The following is an 18,054-nucleotide window of genomic DNA, read 5'->3' on the forward strand; positions in this document are numbered from 1 at the left end:
CAATAACAGAGTTTGCAAAAATACTGCCTCTGCTTGCGTGTCACCGGTCTCTTCTCCTGCCAGTTCAGGGGGCAGGTAGCCTTTCGAAAAGAAAAGTCATCAACGACAACACATGTGACAATTTCCAAGCCTGCTTACTTGTCATTGGCAATTTGCCAATACCCTTCATTAACGTGAGCTTTCAAACGTGTGATTTTGTCAGTTAGGAAATGGAGAACTCGCAAGCAAAACATCCCCACACATCTGAGTCAGAAGCAATTACTTAAGAACAAATGCTAGCTCCTTGACAGGAGCCTCACTTTCACAGCTGCCATCCCTCCTTTAAGTGGCCCTTCGGTTGGTAATTAACCGCAACACACGCACAGGGAGTAAATTTGGACTTAAAACAACCTCACGGATGTGCTTCGCGCTGGTCCTCAAGGAGAGTGAGGAGCTCTTACTCTCCCCCGCGCCCTCCTTTCATAAGGGCTGAGCTGAGGCCGTCTCTTCTCTCATGGGACTATGTCACTTTCCATTGTTCAGATAAGGCCCAGAGAGGTTAAGCGACCTGCCTGGATGGACCAGCTCCGGAGACGGGCCCCCAGGCAGGTGCAAGTGGCATCCACCAGTGCAGAGCTTCTCAATCTTTTTTTTTTTTTTTTTTTTAAGATTTTATTTATTTATTTGACACACACAGAGAGAAATCACAAGTATGCAGGCAGAGAGAGAGGGGGAAGCAGGCTCTCCGCAGAGCAGAGAGCCCGATGCGGGACTTGATCCCAGGACCCTGAGATCATGACCCGAACAGAAGGCAGAGGCTTAACCCACTGAGCCACCCAGGTGCCCGGGCTTCTCAGTCTTTAACAGTCAAAACTCATGCTCTGGCGAATGCCAGTGGGCCTATTGCTTCACCCAGGAACCCTGAACGAGCCCCCAGTCCGCTCCGTGAGGGGGCATCAGGAGTTACGGGGCCGGAAGCGCAGGCATGGGCTTTTTGCATCTGATCAGGGCCGGGACTAGGTCGAGGCCAGTGAGCACCTGGGGCACCTGGGGCACAGCATTTAAGGAGGCCCCAACTCGCAGGTGTAGACCGTGCAAGGCACACTAGTCTCCTCTGGCCTCTGAGCCACTCCTGTAGGTTTAGCCTCGAATCCCACCTGGATCCACCAGGGGACAAACCAAAGTCCAGTTCTTGGGTCACTGGAACGCTGGCTTGTGTGATTTTATAAATGACCCTCTTCGGTTCTTTCCGCCGGCGGCCCACTGTGTCCTCTGCCCACATGGCTTCACTCCCCTCTGCCACTTGTGTGAATGAATGTGTGTGATCCACAGAACTGGATTTGGGGTCAGGAACCCTGAGTTCAAATCGTATAAGCCTTGCCGTCTTAGCCTGGGGAAAGTCCCTTAAACTCTGAGACTCAGAGTCGCTCATAATTAGGGACACTAATTCCTGGCTGACTTCACGGAATTGCTAAGAGGGTTAAAGTAGATTCAACCAGAATGCAGTTTGTCACCCATAAAGGAGGCCTCCACTTGAGGTCAGATACCGTCAGCCAGCAGCGGTGGCAACTGCGCGCTAGTAGCAACAGTGAGCACCTCTTTGCTGACCCAAATGGCCGGGGACAGGACTGTCACTAACAGAGGCTTGTCCTTCATCACCGACTTTAAAACGATGATCTCTCAAGGTCAGGATCAGGAGGGCTCTTAGAGTTTATCGGGGCCAGGGCCTTCCAACCTGGCTGAGTAGCCCCATACTTGGGAACCCTCTAGAAACTACCAGAACAGCAGGAGAGTTTGGGGGAAAATGCTAGAAACAGGTATTTGTAAAGAGACCCTCCCCAGGGGAGGGGCCCACTGCTCATCCCAGTTTGGGGAATCACTTGACTCTGGTCCACAGCCTCCTATCTTACAGATGAAGCAAAAGTTAATTCATACCATTCAGCAAAGCAGGACTAGAACTTGGGACTCTCGAATGCCAGCCAAGGGCCTTTAAGCAGACAGTGAAAAGGGAGCAGTCACGAGGAAACTTTACTTTGGATTAAATACACACAGATTTTCAGTTCAATAATCCCGCATTTTAAAATTGGGATTTATAAAGATGTAATTAAAAAAAATAAAAAGATGTAATTGAGAAATGGGATAATAACTATAAAATATTATTACAATAATTTTACCATAATACCTCATCTAGATCTTATATGGTTCATCTGTCAGTACTACCTTATTAGCTAATTAGATAAAATGAAGTTTACCTTTCTAGAGTTTACATCTCTCTGGCCTAGAAACATAAAATGATGAAAAACAAAGCAAAACACCTTCTCTGAACCATCATCTTTACAAAGCCGCAGCAAAATGGAGCACACGGCCATCAAACACAGAAAGGAAGGGGACTGCCCGATGAGGACAGGTCAATAAAGCCGCTGACCCTTGTTGTTGACTCTCCTCATTGTGGGAACAAAGTCATCTTGATTTCTATAATGTGCAGCATTCGAAACACAGCAATGGTGAAACCACCACATTTCCCTACTCACGCTTCACATACTTTCCCCTTCTTCCCTCTGACTGGTCATGTTAACCAAGCTGGTTTGTGCAGTGAAAATTTGACCTTGCTGGAGGACAGAAGCCTGGAGAGCAGAGGTGGGACAACTTTTCCCTCTGAGAGTTCAGACCAGAAGTAATTTTTTAGACTTTGTGGATCATACGGTGTCTGCCACGACTGCTCAACTCTGCCACTGTAGCTCCAAAGCAGCCTCAAGCAGCTATATGGGAACAAACAAAATGTGTCCCAATAAAACTTTATTTGTCCCAATAAAACTGTATTTACAAAGACATATATTGGGGATAATTTGGGCCATGGGGCAGGGTCTGCCCAGCTCTGCTACAGAGTAAATGAGACTATTTTGAAACACACGCATATGAACGTATACTTTCAAAGAAGTTTCATCTTTCCAAGCAGTTACGCCATTTCCTAAGGTTTTCATTGCTCAAAATGTTTCAAGACCCAGAGTTGCTTTCACACTTGGTTTCAAGTCGCTTCAAATCAGTCCGATTACTTGGGAGAAGACCTCGTTGTAAAGTTTCCCAACTAAATTACATTTTGATGAGGACTGATAAAACAAAAGGAATATATATATATATATTTTAAATCTATGGGTGCCTCAGAAGAAGATTGTTTCAAGGCAGTACAACTCAAGACAAAAGGCGTACATCCCGGGCTGTAAGAGCAGAACCCGGCACTCCTCGGTCGGGGAAGCCACCACTTACTTGCAGATGGTGCAGGCAAAGCAGTTGGGATGATAGGTCTTGCCCAGGGCAGTGACCACCTCTCCTTCCACAAACTCCCCACAGCCGTGGCAGCGTGTCCCATACATCCTCTGGTAGTCCAGGGTGCAGAGGTACTCCCCGTTCTTTATGAAGAAGCCCCCTTGTGCCAGGTCACAGCCGCACACTGTGGAAAGACAAGTTCGCGCTTGGTCAACACCCGCGAAGCTGCTGGTCAGCCGCCGCCCGCCCCTGCCTGCTGGGAACTTAGCCCCTGATGTCAGTGGCTGGGGGTTAGGGGAGGGGACTGGTACAAAGAGCTATTTATTGTTGGGCTGGGAGTGCTCTCTTGCCTCCCTCCCCTTCTGTTTCCCTCCTTTTGGGAGCATGCAATAGCTCATACAAGTAAAATGCCTTGGCTGGGGCTCAATGACTTTTGTGGTATGTCTAAGATTCAGAGATAATCAGTCTTTGATGGAAAGATGCCCTTGGTTCGTGCTGTCTCAATTAGGAACAAAGGTATTCCTGGCAGTGTGATTTAGGAAAGGTATTCAAGGCTTGCCCGCACAACTGCTTGGTTTGGTCCAGGACTGTTACTAAGCTGAGTAATAAATTCCCACGATACCGAAAGCAGTAGCTGAAATGTCCAATGTCCATTTGTTCCCGCTCTGGAAACACTTCCCCACAGCTATGAAAAACTCAGACGTTTAATTTTCTCCGTGGGCAGCAAATAGGATAAGCCAATTATTTATATAGTATAGGGAGAGATAAAAATGAACAGACAAAAGAGGAAAGAAAAGGGAACGTGTCCAAGATAAAACTGTCATTCTGGACCTCAGTACATGCCAAAGGGAATTGCCTTCTGTGTCTGGATTTTGGTGTCTCTTTCGAAACTGTGCAGCTGTGGGTTATGGAGATAGTGCAAGGTCCCAGGCTGTCAGGGGCTTGGGCGTGGCCTACATGTTCAGACAAGACTGGAGGAGGGCACAGCGACTTGTCCAAAAATAAAGCCTAAGGCAGACCCTGAGAATAAAGCGTTTCCATTGCCAAAGGACTGGCAACCAGCACAGCAGCTGGGAACCTCCTCTCTTGATGCCCAAGCTTGGGTGACTCTTATATAAATAAGAGCCTTAGATAAAGAATTCTGGATTCTTCCTGCAAGCAGCTGGAATAGGACCCTAGTGGGCAGGGGGAAGTTGAGCTCCACCACTAACTTGCTTTCCTAAGAATCCTCGCAGAACATCTCTTATGTTCCTCTGGTTAGTTCCTTTGACTCATCAATGCCTTTGGATGACGGGGCGCCCAGCACAGTAAGGTAGTGACTGAGACTTTGACAAGTCTCCCACCCTCTGTTGGCAGTCTTCCCTACAGCAAGCCACTAGGGATATTGAAGGTGACACCGAACCTACAAATAAGCCTTCCACTGTGGACTCACCAGCCTTTGTTTACATCAACACTCCACAGCGATGACCTCCTTCTTCACAGTTTATAATCAAGTAACCCAAGACGATGGCCCGAGTCCACCACGCCTGAAAATGACCACCCTATAAATACGACTCCGATCACATTACCTGGAAAACAGCTCGTCCACCACCTGTTGCCTCCTCTAACCTGCTCGCGTCCCCACTGTGCACACACCTGCTTCTTGGTTGGGGGAACTCAGGTATGGACCGAGCGCACTCGGACTAGCAAATTCCTTCAACAGCAACAAACACAATCCTGGGGCGTGGGGGGCGGGTCACAGAATACCTCAGAGAACGTATCTTATTTCCCCACCAGATGACAAAGCACTTTCTGGTGAGAGCCCTCATCTTTATGTCTTTGGATTCTTCTCCAGGAAACTTTAACCATGGCGTCTAGGGTATGACTAAGAACACAGTGTGTGAATTAAGTTGAATCCAGCATCAGACCTGGCAGGCTCCCCGGGATGTCACTCCTCAGTGACATCAGCAGTTCTGATGACTCTGTTGCTTTTCCAGACACGGGTATTTCTCAAAGCCACGAGAAGGGGCAGAATGATGCATTTGGATGATCACTAATTGCCTTTATTTCTCCCTCCAATCACGTTGGGTATGTTTAAAAATTCACAGATCCTTTATAAAAAGGTCAGGTGGCAGCAGCGTCATCTGTAAGCTAACGGAGATTGTGGGGACAGCGTCAGAGCTCACTGTAAACGTTTTAGAGATTCCCGGTATTTGCTGCTTCCGTGGGCACCGCTGTGCGACGTTCTGGTTCACTTGAGATGGTGACATTGACGTATACGCTCCTTTAAGTCCTATAAACTATAAACTGAATAGTCTTTAAAACGACCTTGTAGGGGCGTCTGGGTGGCTCAGTGGGTTAGAGCCTCTGCCTTCGGCTCAGGTCATGATCCCAGGGTCCTCGGATCGAGCCCCGCATCAGGCTCTCTGCTCAGCGGGGAGCCTGCTTCCCTTCCTCTCTCTGCCTGCCTCTCTGCCTGCTTGTGATCTCGGTCTGTCAAATAAATAAATAAAATCTTTAAAAAAAAAAATCATAAAATGACCTTGTAACTTCTGTTGAGAGTTGTCGAACTATAGCTGAACTGCCCCTCCGAGAGTTCGTTCGGCCTAGTCAGTAGTGGCCCAAATTGGCTTATCAAACTGTGCCATTGTTTTTGCTGGTTGACATACAAGGAAACCCACATTTGCAGACCTTCTTGGAGGCAGGGCCCATTAAAGTTCCTTACTCGCCATTTCTCCCCCCTCTCAGATCACAGCGTCTCCGTCTGTCTCCCTAGCCAGACTCTTAAACACAAGTAACTGCCATGAACGTTCCCTCCTTCCTCCAGAATAAGGCTGCCCTGGGAGCACATCTCACTTACTCCCATAGCCTCAACTATGACTTTGTCTATGACCAACTACGATCAATGTCTCCATCTGTGATGTCTTCCCCAAGCCTTAGGCCCTGATTTTCCACTGTCCAGTGGACACAGATAACATGCCTATCTTAAGCCTGGTATTGTACTGTATTGTATTTTTTGAGAGAGAGCGAGAGCATACATGAGTTGGGGAAGAGGGAGAGAGAAAATCTCAAGCAGGCTCCAGGCTCAGCACAGAGCCCAACAAGGGGCTTGATCTCATGACCCTGAGATCACGACCTGAGCCAAAACTAAGAGTTGGTCGCTGACCGACTGAGCCACCCAGGTACCCAAGCCTGGCATTTTAAAAACAAACCCGATTCTCTTGCTTCTATGTCATCTGCCCATAACCTTGCTCTTCTTCTTCCTTCTTTCAGTCACATCCCAGCACTATTCATTCTCTGCTCTTGCACCAAAATTTTCAACTTGCCCCTAAAACCAATCCATTTCCCAACAAAACATTCCTTTGAACAATTCCCTCCTCTGCCTCCTTGTTGTCACTACTGAGATCCCAGCCTTCAACCTGTATTATGATATGTTTATTCTGGCAAAAAACAGAACAAAACACAACTGGAAACAACTGAATGTCCATTAGTAAAGCAGTGGTTGAATAAATTATGGCCCGACCATTCTATGGAGCTGGTGTTAAAGAGAATGAGTTCGACCAATATCTGTAACCCAGAGGCTCATCCTTGATAGATCCATAAGTGAAAACAGCAAATGTCACAGAGTAAAGGATTTTAATAATCGCCTTTTAAAAGGTCAACATACATTTTTATGAATAAGGAAAAGTTAACACAAACATTGGATTCCTAAGTTAGTTATCTCAGGAGGACAAAGAATTGTTAGCTTTTTCTTCATAGACCCATGTGTCAGCTCATTTAATTGCTTCAAATTGTGGTAAAATACCCATAACATGCCATCTTAATCATTTTTCAGTGTACAGTTCAGTGCTACTTAGTATTTGCATTATTGGGCAACTACCTACCAGAACATTCTTCATCCTGCAAAACTGAAACTGTTCCCATTCAACACTAATGCCCCATTCTCCCTCCCTCAGCCCCTGGCAAGCACTATTCTACTTCTGTCTCTACGAATTTGACCACTCCTCATGTAAGTGAAGTTCACTCAGATAATAAGATGTTGAAAAAAATGAACCAGAACTTGTAAACAAGGTAAGGGAGAGAAGCATCTTCTTCCAGCGTCCTTCCAAGTATTAACGGCCACCCAAGGCTTATTTCATTACCCAAGGCAGTGGTGTTGTGTTGGACAAGCTCTTTATTATGGATTGAAGGCCCAGCCTTTAAAGTTAACAGTAACTTACAGATTTCTGCCCAGTAGAGATGTAAATGATTTCTGTCAGGTTTTGTTGTCCTACAGAACTGCTAATCAGTTTACACCTGACCCTGACATCCTACCCTGACGTTCCTTCCTGGATGCCTTTATAATCTGTTCTTTTGGTTCTCCTGTGAACCAGCTTTGCCAGCCTGCTGGGTCCCTCATTAATGTATTAAATCAATCTTTGATACATGCTCATTCTATATTTGTGTGTCCTATATTTAACTTTTGAAAATTATACTTGGACAAAGGGATTACTCTCTTTAACCAAAAGTAGCTAAAGGTTTAAGGAACCTTTGGTCAGTTTCATATTAACAGCTTAGCAAACACTTCACACTGGAGGCACAAAGCAAAACTTTCACATCTAAAATGACGACAAAATCTCCATGGGTGGGGTCAAACTTCAGTAGGATATATTTAGATTTTTAACTTCGGGTGCACCATTTGTCTTTGCTCCAGGTGATCGTCAACGTACGCCCAGGAAAAAGCACAGACTCCTTTCATTAAAAAAGGAGATAGAGCTGCCGGTGGAAGAGATTAATTGCTTTCTTCTCAATGATCAATTATTGAAAACATGCCCCACTCAGGGCCCCACTGAACCTTGCCTGCTGTGCCATCACTGAGGCATGGCCAACGACAGCCCTATGCCTTTCGATGGTATGCTCTTGAACTCATTGTCTGCAAAACACCGACCATGAACTGGGTAAGTAAGAACGTGTATATCCCAGCAGTGTTACATAAAAGCTGTGAGATTAGAAACAGGCATGTTTTAAAATCTTAAATCTTAAAAAAAAAAAAAAATTAACAGGAGCTGCCTGGGTTGTAAACAGCATGGAGTAGGAGGGAACCAAGTATGGAGGTGTCAAATTAGGGTGAAAACAGAACAGAATTTTAGCAGGACGAACAGGGATGGGGTGGCAACTACTTCTCTGACTTTCTGAAAACAGCAGATAACATTTTATGTTACAACAAGTTCATTTCAGTGACCCTCCATCTGCTTGTTGATTCACATTGCCAAACACTTAGCAGAATAGGTAATACTTAAAACTCTGCCCAAAGGTGGGTGTAGGGCTAAAATGCAAACAATGTTTTTCTTCTTTTCTGTCAGTAGGCTGAACATCTCTGCAGGGCTATTCTTCGTGTGGGTGTTTTAATCAATTCATGCCAGCAAGAGAGGGAGGCATGCTCAGCAAATGTGATCAATGTTTTCAATTTGGTTTTGAGTAACAGAAGAACTTTAATTGGGGGCCAGGAGCCTCGGAGGGCGGGTGGTGGTTCTTCCTTGTTTAGGGCAGGCATGGGGTTTTGGCTCTGGCATTTGGCCAGCTGGTCAACCCATCACAGGCTGTGAGGAGCCTTTCTGAACTTGCACAGTGATGTGGAGGCAATGCACGGCTGGCACCTGGGTTGCACCTGCTCATTTCTGGTGACGAGGGCCATGTGTTCTGAAAGTGCTACTTTACCCTTTGCCAGCTTGAAACCCTACTCTACCCTGCCTGAGCCAGCAACTCCTCTGCCTCCTCCTCGGGCGCCATGCACTAGAGCTGGGGGTGGGATGGCTACAGGGTATGGAGCTCCCAAGCACTTCATGATGGAATAGTAGTATGAATGCCAAATACTTCCTATTCTCTGCCTCCATCCTCTATCTAACTACATTTTAAAAGAGCCGTATTTCATTCAAGATGGTATTCTATTCATTTCCCTAAATCCTTTCTTCATAGAAAATATAAAGGTGGACATTGACATAGATCTCCCAAACCACGAAAATTCCATTACAGTGTGAGGGGGGGGTCTCACTGAATCCACTTTTGCTCCGAAACCAAGAGCAATGCATTTGAAAGCACCAGACACCCCGAAGCTCAAAAGTACTATCTGCTGTAGCCCAGAACTCAAAATAGCAGAACAGAGACTCACACAATAATGTGAGGGGGCCGCTTCTCACCAGAAATAAATATTTGCTAATATATCATCCTGGAAGCAAGTACTAAGCTTCAAAAACATATTAAAATAGTTCTTCACGTTCATTTCTACATGCCCATCAAAATCAGCGATCATTTCTGAGAAAGAAGATAGGTAGAGGTCCATCCGGATGGCAGAATGGGCCCCCCGTAGAAGGCACTTGAGGGAAAGTGTTGAATTCGGAGTTTGAATTTATACTAACAAGTCAAGAGCTTTAGTTGGGAAGGAATCACTTCAGAACCTCTTTTGTTAATAAAATCTTCGACCACATAGTAAGTCTGTTTTTTTCAACACTTGTAGAATTCCATGTTCAGACAACATTAACTATAATAAGCTCAAATAACAAAGGTATTACTGAGAATAGTACTTCTCCCTCAACAGCTACCAAATGTTCATCTCAGTCTCTCTGCCACACCCCTTGCGGAGGGACACCTCGGCTCACCTCCCACCAACCCCATCTCGTTTCCCTGGCCCCACTTAGGCTTGACCTCCTGATGAAGCTACAGCCACCTCAGTCCCCTCCAGCTCTGCTCCCTTGGGTCTCAGAACAATTATTGACATTTGATTCCTACTTTGGATATGTTGTCCTGTACCTTATACTCACCATTGTGGTTTTCGCCTTATCTCAATTATAAGCTTACTGAAGTCAAAGATCACCTTTCATGCTCTTTCGTCTTTAGAGAGATGGCAAGTTCTTGTCCCTTTCCTTCTATTTCATACTGCTAGTGTCCAGACAGTATGGGCAGAGCCAAGTGCCTTGGCAAGTACAAGGAAAGCATTTCAGCATGACTTGGAGCCAGTAACCCTCCCTCCTTCTGAAAGCACCTAATTGGCATCAAGATACTGGTGCCAAGGTAGTAACATCACCCCCCCAACCTCTCAGGTCTTTGGAGACTACTTTATTAGTGATTGAATTTAACTGCAATTCAACAACTCAAGAGACCATTCCCACGTACAAATGCTACGTCCAGGGTTGGACTCTGCTTTGTGTTTAGCAGTACCAAGAAGGACCGAGTACAGAGAATAAGACTGTGATTGGTTAAGAACTCCATCATGTCAGGTACATGAGAAGGAACCAGAATGGGTTCACAGGGTAGCAACAGGAATAATTAAGGGGCTGTGAGAGAACACTTAAGGAAAAAAAAAAGTAGATGAAATTGGGATTAGATCACAGAAAAAGAGGTCAAGGTAATGATGGTCTTTAAGTGTACAGGGAGTTATTTTCAGTTCTTTTCCAGCTAAGGAGGACAAAGCAGAGAAAAGTTTGTTTTATATGTACCAAGAGACGTAGGTTAGATAAGCTCACAGCTATAACCAGAGAGGTGATCATAGCCATGATACAGCTGAAGGAGGCTGTACTGTATCTATGCTTTAGAAGTATTTATGATAGAATAAATGGCCTTTCTATCCAGGATAGCAAGCGCACTTATTCTTTTGGATATGGACAATGTGATAAGTTACTTTTTTGACCTTTTCTGTCTAGGTCAAATCATAGGATTACATTGCAATGAAAAAAATCAAATCCATAATTTTACCTAAACATCCTAAGTTTTATTTGGGAAATGGGATATAAACATAAACTATTAGCTCTTATAGCATATAAACTAGAGAATACAATTTTACTTTTATTATTTATTTTAAAAAAGATTTTATTTATTTATTTGAGAGAGAGAGAGAGTGAAGGTGATAGAGCATGAGTGAGGGGGAGGTACAAAGGGACAGGAAGAAGCAGACTGCTCACTGAGCAGGAAGTCTAACATGGGGCTCGATCCCAGGATCCTGAGATCATGACTTGAGGTAAACATTTAACCGACTGAGCCACCCAGACACACCTACAATTTTACTTTTAAAAAAATGAATACAATTAGCAGCAATGTCCACAATAGCCAAAATATGGAAAGAGCCTAGATGTCCATCAATAGATGAATGAGTAAAGAAGATGTGAAGATGTCTACTACTACACAGCCATCAACAGGAATGAAATCTTGCCATTTGCAATGATGTGGATGGAACTAGAGGGTATTACGCTAAGTGAAATAAGTCAGTCAGAGAAAAACAAGTACCATATGATTTCACTCATATGTGGAATTTAAGGAACAAAGTAGAGGAACATTGGGGGAGGGAAGGAAAAATAAAAGTAAGATGAAAATTGAGAGGGAGGCAAACCATAAGAGATGTTGAACTCTAGGAAACAAACTGAGGGTTGCTGGATGGGAGGTGGGTAGAGAGAAGGGATAATTGGGTGATGGCCATTAAGGAGGGGATGTGATGTAATGAGCACTGGATGTTATATGCAACTGTCGAATCACTAAATTCCACCTCTGAAACTGATAAAAAAAAATTTTAAAAACCCTAAATACAGAAAATCCTTAATCTGTATATCCAACTCACCATCTTACAATTTTCATCCATCTTGCTCCATGAAGATCCTTGCATTTTACAAATGTACATATTCTATATGGAATGATCCTAACCTGGTCAAAATCCTCCAGACTCCAAGATGGCATATATGGAAGGTGCTGTTAGAGATGGAAAATTTATCCCAAGCCACTTTACAAAACTCAGTCTTTAAAGACTAATTTGTGAAAAATGTACTGCAATTCATTAACATTAGTAAGAAATATGGCCTGAACTTTCTAATGGTCTTACATAAACTCCTTAAAAATAAGTTGGATGTCCACAGGCTCCCTTGATGACTGAACATTACAGAGGACAAGGGTTTTTTTCCAAAGCCATCAAAAGGTGACATTTTCCACATCCTCTAACACATCGCTGAGACTCACATCTCTAAGTAGCGACAGTGTCTATTAGAACATAATTCAATATAATAATTTCTGCCAATGCTATCTTGAGGGAAGACTTTGCATGATATGACTTCTAAAATTTTCCACAGATACCCAATGTTCAGAAGTCTTTTTAAAACTATGTGACTATAAATAACATGTAACACTAATTCCATTTTTTGAAAAGGAATAGCTACTATAATTAATGTTTAAAATGCCATCTTTCAAATGACAATGGGAACATCATGGTCCCATTCACTTTCATAGGGAGTTGTTTGCCTGAGTGAAGGCCAATGTCAAGTCTAGCTGTACCCTTGTCTTCACCATCTGCTGCCTTGAACAATGCAGCCCCTACTCCCCCTGACCACAACTAGCATGCACCCCCTTTCTAGTCCTGGGAAGGTTATTAAATTTTCTGGAGGACCCATGCTTTCTCACATGCTGCTTCACCCCTGGCAACATCCCTAGACCACTGAGCTCTAGGTGGCTTCTCAGCCTTTGACTCAGCATACCTGGGCTCTGGACCATTCACCTGCACCTGTCTGCTGCCAGCAACAGGTCCCCTAGAAAGCACATTGCTTGCCACCCGATCACAAGTTCCCATGTCATATATCCCTTTCAATCCTCCACACACTGGCTCAGTGAATGACAGATGACAGATGTCCCATAAACATTTCACATGGTAAGGATCTGAAGGCCATCAAGCATCATCGATAGTCCCAGGTTGATTTATGCAAACATCAAGTGACTTTCAGGAAGAAAAGAGTACAAATCTACTCTTTGGAATAACAGAGTCCATTTCGTTGACTTTTACTGCTAGAAAGAATAAGTGATGGTTGTATTTTTAGTCTTCATTTGTCAGCCTAATCTCTTTTGAGAGAGGTGGGGGCGGGCGGACCTTTCCGGGCCACCTGCCCCTTCCCCCACCATTAACACACCAAGACCCTCCTACTGCAAGCTCACATCTTTGTTCATGCAGCTTTTTATTTTCCCTTTACTGCACCGATCGCAGTTGGTAAGTCATATTTGTATGATTATCTGAACATCTGATTAATGGGCTATCTTAGTCCATTCAGGCTGCTCTAGCAAAAGAAAAAAACAAAACAACGCAAAACAAAAAAACAATGACTGGGGGACTTCTATTACAGTAGTCTGCAGGCCAGAAAGTCCAACGAAATGGACACGGAGGTGAGGTCTGAGCGTGGGGGACTCCAAGGGTTCGGGGTCAGGAGATGAAAAGAACCAGCCATATGACTGGTTGAATGCTTGCTTTGAAAATGCTTGAGGACAGTCTCAGTGTCCCTCCATCCACTGTTGTATAAACTGTCCCACAGCCTCTGCTGTAGAACTGATGTTCTTGGAAAACGTGTACTTCCTCCATCAAGTTGGGTAAACTTCAGCATACCCTTTCTCAAGAAATAAGCTTTTAAGGACATGGCCTGGGAGGTGTCAAGAGCTGTAAAGATCCTGAGATTTTACCTGCAAGCTAACAAGCGAGCCTGCCTTAGTTTCACGGGTGCTGGCAGAAGACAGTCCTGCGTCTGCAGCCAAAGGGTTTACTACTAACAGCAGGCAGCATGAGCTTTGTATTTGTTCCTGGTTTTGCATGCCCTGTAAGTCCCCAGAGGCAAGAGAAGTATATGCATGTGCAATGAATTTGTTTCACAGCTGAAGAACCCTGAGCTTAGGAAACCCCAAATTTTTATGACGAGCCCCAAGCAAACCAGTCCAACTTTTGCTTCAGAAGCAGGTATTATTTCTAATATACTAGACAGCAGATGAATCTACCCTCTACTCCAGTGGGAGACACTATCTTTCAAGGCTGTTGGCTCTATAACCTCGAAAAGAAAATTCAGAACAAATGGCAACTAGCACCTCGGGCTCACAAGAGACCCGTGGATAATTAGATCCCAGTAAGAGAATTGTTAAGCAGTATATTTTGGAGAATTTATGAGCCCTGGCTCTTTTCCAGCTTGGAATTCAAAACCTCAACCACTTAAAAATCTAAATCATATTTATTTGGGTAACACTTTAACACAGTACAAAATTCAAAAGGATTATCCTTTATAAACAAAAGAGGGCATGAAAGTGATTTCTCTTTTGCTAGGAGAAGGGACCACATTTATAAAAGACCTCTTTTCCTTGTATTCTGGTTAACTCTGCCTTTTAATCAATTTCTGAATGACTAATATTCTCTAAATAGGTATTAGAAGCCCAAGCTCAGCTCTTAGGAGATCTAAGAAATCACTGCCATTTTATGGGAGTTTTATCAATTTCCTTCTTGAGGCCCCACATAACGCATATTCACTCTGCCCACGCAAGCCCAGAAGAGAAAGCGCAGGGTCTAAACCGGCATAAAAAACTAAGCAGCGGCGAGACCCTCACCCACAGCTCCCTGACAGTACCTTCTGGACCATCTCTTAACTCTTCCGTCTGCCAGTCAGACGTGCAGCCCTGTCATTGATGATAGAAAGCTTTCCTTATGCCCCTTCTTTTGGGAGGCAATGTTACTGTCTAGTAACCATAGGAGGATATATATTACTTTAAGCACTTGATAAATCTTGTTGAGTAGCTCTTCCATTAGAAACATTTACTAATATTCAAGTTCCAAAGAAATACATGGTTATTTTTCATTCATTCATTCATTCAGTCAGTCGTTCACCTTATTGAGCATCTACTATGTTGGGCATTGTTCTAAGCACCGGATACATAGTAGTGAACAAAACAGACAACTCTCTGCTCTCAAGGAGCCTCTAGTAGAGGGTGAAGATAAATGAACAAAATGTCACATAATGGTAAATGTTAAGGAAAAAAAGATACAGTTGGGGAGATTGTGATACACGGAGGAGATACAATCTCATACAGGATAGTCCAGGAAAGGCTCACTGAAAACAAAATATTTGCCCAACAGCCCTTCTTGACCCTCTCTCTGGACGTTGGTTTGTCCTTCCTTCCTTCCTTCCTACACATCTATTTATGTGTTTTGCTCCCTTGCCTTTTCTAAATGCTCTAGAGCTTTTTGGCAGAAAAATGAATCTAGAACATTATTTTGAAAATGAATGCTCAAGATAAATAATAAAATTACAATAAACAATATAGCAGTATAATGAGCCACATATATTACAATTAAGTGTTAAATACATAATAAATCAATTATTAAATATATAGTTAATTCAACATTAACTATATAATATTTAAATGGATTTCTTATTCTCTCATAGAGCATTATTACAACCATGATGAGGACAAGGTGATAATTAAAAAACTATCACAGCCCGGGATCAATATCAGAATGAACAGAGAGCATTAAGGAAAAAACTCCTTGTTCGGGACGATTGCCACTGATCGGAAACGATGCTCCGTCCAGAGCCCTGCAGCCATATCTTACTCCCACTGGGTTAATATAAAGAATAACAGAAACTTTGGGGATTTCCTTCTCTTTTAATTACAGAACCCAGTGTTAATTGAAACATTTTCCCACTTTCCTCATCTTATTAGCAGGTGGGTACATTTCCCAAGGTGACAAATGGAAATTGGGTTCTACCTCCTTCAGATGCTGGCGTTCTTCATTACTCATTTCCAGCCTTTTGTCCTTTCCTAGAGCAATGTCACACACCATCATCCGGCTTCAACCGCTATCTAGACGCCAAAACACTTTCAGATCCTTCTTCCTGGGGTGCCTGGCTGGCTCAGTTGGTAGAGCATGCGACTTCTGACCTCAGGATTGTGAGTTCGAGTCCCAGGGTGGGGGTAGAGTTTACTTAATTAAAAAAAAAAATTGGAACGCCTGGGTGGCTCAGTTGGTTAAGCAGCTGCCTTCGGCTCAGGTCATGATCCCAGCGTCCTGGGATCGAGTCCCACATCGGACTCCTTGCTCATCGGGGAGCCTGCTTCTCCCTCTGCCTCTGCCTGCCATTCTGTCTGCCTGTGCGCGCTCTCTCTCCCTCTCTCGCTGACAAATAAATAAAATCTTAAAAAAAAAAAATTAAAAATCACCCTTCTTCCCAACACAGACCAGGATCCGTCTCTTGAGTGTTAAGCCTATGGGATTCCAAATGCACCATGTGTCTTCAGCCTCGACGTATCCCAAGCTGAACTCTCCACCTGGAACGACCCCATGCAGGGCTCTCGCTCTTCCTTAGTGGGTGGCAACCATCTGTCCACACAGACAGGCCAACTGGAAACCTGCATCCTCTCCATTGCTCACATACGGTCACCAAATCCTATCAACCTTAACTTTAAATGGCTCTTAGATCTGCCTCTGATTCTCTATCATGCTTGCTGCGACCTTCCATTATTTGTACCCGGACGATGCTTCTATCTCCCCAAGGAGTCCCCCTGCCTCCGGTCAGCATCCTTTTGACGTCTCCATCGCTGTGCTTATTACTCAAGATCACGAATGTTGTTTATTTAAATGTCTCTCCAATAACCTATGGGTCCTTTGAGGACAAACATGGCATCCTGTCTCTTCCTATTCTTCAAACTTGGCATAATATCCCACAAGGAGTATGTGTCCAATTAACATTTACTAATTGGGTAAATAACCCCTACACCATCAAATCCCAAGATGTCAGACATTTTAGGGAGATGAGTTCACCAATGAAATTCCTGCTCACCACCCCTGGGTCCTGTGACTCAGGGACCGGTCCCTGGTTTAAGTCTGTACTCTGACCCTAGGTTCCTACAAAGCAACCCTTTCCTACCTTGATACATGTCAGGTTCTCATGGAAGATGTCTGCTGGCCTCTTTTTCCCTCTCCTTTCAAAACCCATTCCTAGTTAAAGAGTTCATCTCTGCTTTTTATTCCCCTGGGTGTCTGGATTTTAGGATGTCCTTTTAATTGTGGGAAGTAGTCTCTGGTTCCACTCAAGAACTGTGAGGCTTTGGCAACAAGGTGTGAGTGAAGGAGGATAGGGAGGGAGGCAGGGGAGAGAATTTGAGGGAGAAACTCTGTCTGGCCCTGAAATCTGAGTCAGAACCTGAATGTTCTTCCTCTGTACTTGGCCAGCTCTTGCCCCAAAGCCTAGGCTTGTTCTAGCAATTGCTCTCCACCCCAAATCCTGTCTCCCAGGATATTCTCTCACTATCTGGACATAATGCCTGTGCTTTAGAGGGAACAAGCAGAAAACAAAAGTGTTGTTTTCAGACTGAGCTGCAGTCCGGGCCCTGTGGGCTAAGAGGACTACAGCACCTCAAGGAGAAAACTTCTGTGTCCTCTGGGAAACTATCCTAATGGATTCATAAAAAGTAGAGACTCTATGAAAATTTAGAGTCAGGACAGCAAGGGAGCAGGAAATTGAGGTCCTGGGGACAGAGTGGAGAAGGGTCTTTGTAGAGAGAGGAAGACCTACGAAGACGGTGGCAGGTGGAGGTTCTGAATACGTATGAGAAATGGCCCAGCTCTGTACTTTCTGTTCACTTTTTCTGTAAACCTAAAACTGCACAAAAAATTAAAGCCTATTATTGAAAAGAAAGAAAGAAAAAATGACCCTGGCCAATGAGAAGCTTCTTATTCTGGTCATGGCCTGAAAATATTAGGACAGTTGTTGCCTCTTCGGACAACAATATTAGGACAGTTATTGCCTCTGCTATAACTTCCCTCCATTATCACAAACTTTCAGTAGAATCTGCTGAGAACAGCTGCCTTGTGTTCACGAGATTTGGGAGAAATAAATGGGGTGAAGCAATGCACAAGGAGAAGCATTCACAAAGAGAAGCCAAGAATTTGGCACTGGAAAGAATGTGGAGCGAGACGGGCCACGAGAATGCAAGCCTCAAGGACTCTCGGGGCGCCTGGGTGGCTTGGTCAGTTAAGCATCTGCCTTCACCATCTCGGGGTCCTGGAATCGAGCCCCG

At 44.2% G+C, this 18,054-nt stretch overlaps 1 protein-coding gene across 7 annotated transcripts in view; it reads right to left on the reverse strand.

Moving 5' to 3' along the window:
• The window catches only part of LOC111145422 (actin binding LIM protein 1), a 200,155-nt gene that overhangs the window by 130,590 nt on the left and 51,511 nt on the right, over positions 1 to 18,054 (reverse strand). For all 7 annotated transcript variants that reach the window (XM_022500299.1, XM_022500305.1, XM_022500302.1 and 4 more), the window contains one exon: positions 3,244 to 3,427. In XM_022500299.1, coding sequence (XP_022356007.1) covers positions 3,244 to 3,427 — 184 coding nt within the window. The remainder of the gene's footprint in view (positions 1 to 3,243; positions 3,428 to 18,054) is intronic.

The sequence above is a fragment of the Enhydra lutris genome, unplaced genomic scaffold (genome assembly GCF_002288905.1).
Source record: "Enhydra lutris kenyoni isolate GAN:26980312 unplaced genomic scaffold, ASM228890v2 scaffoldscaffold12, whole genome shotgun sequence".
In the NCBI taxonomy this organism is placed as follows: Eukaryota; Metazoa; Chordata; class Mammalia; order Carnivora; family Mustelidae; genus Enhydra; species Enhydra lutris.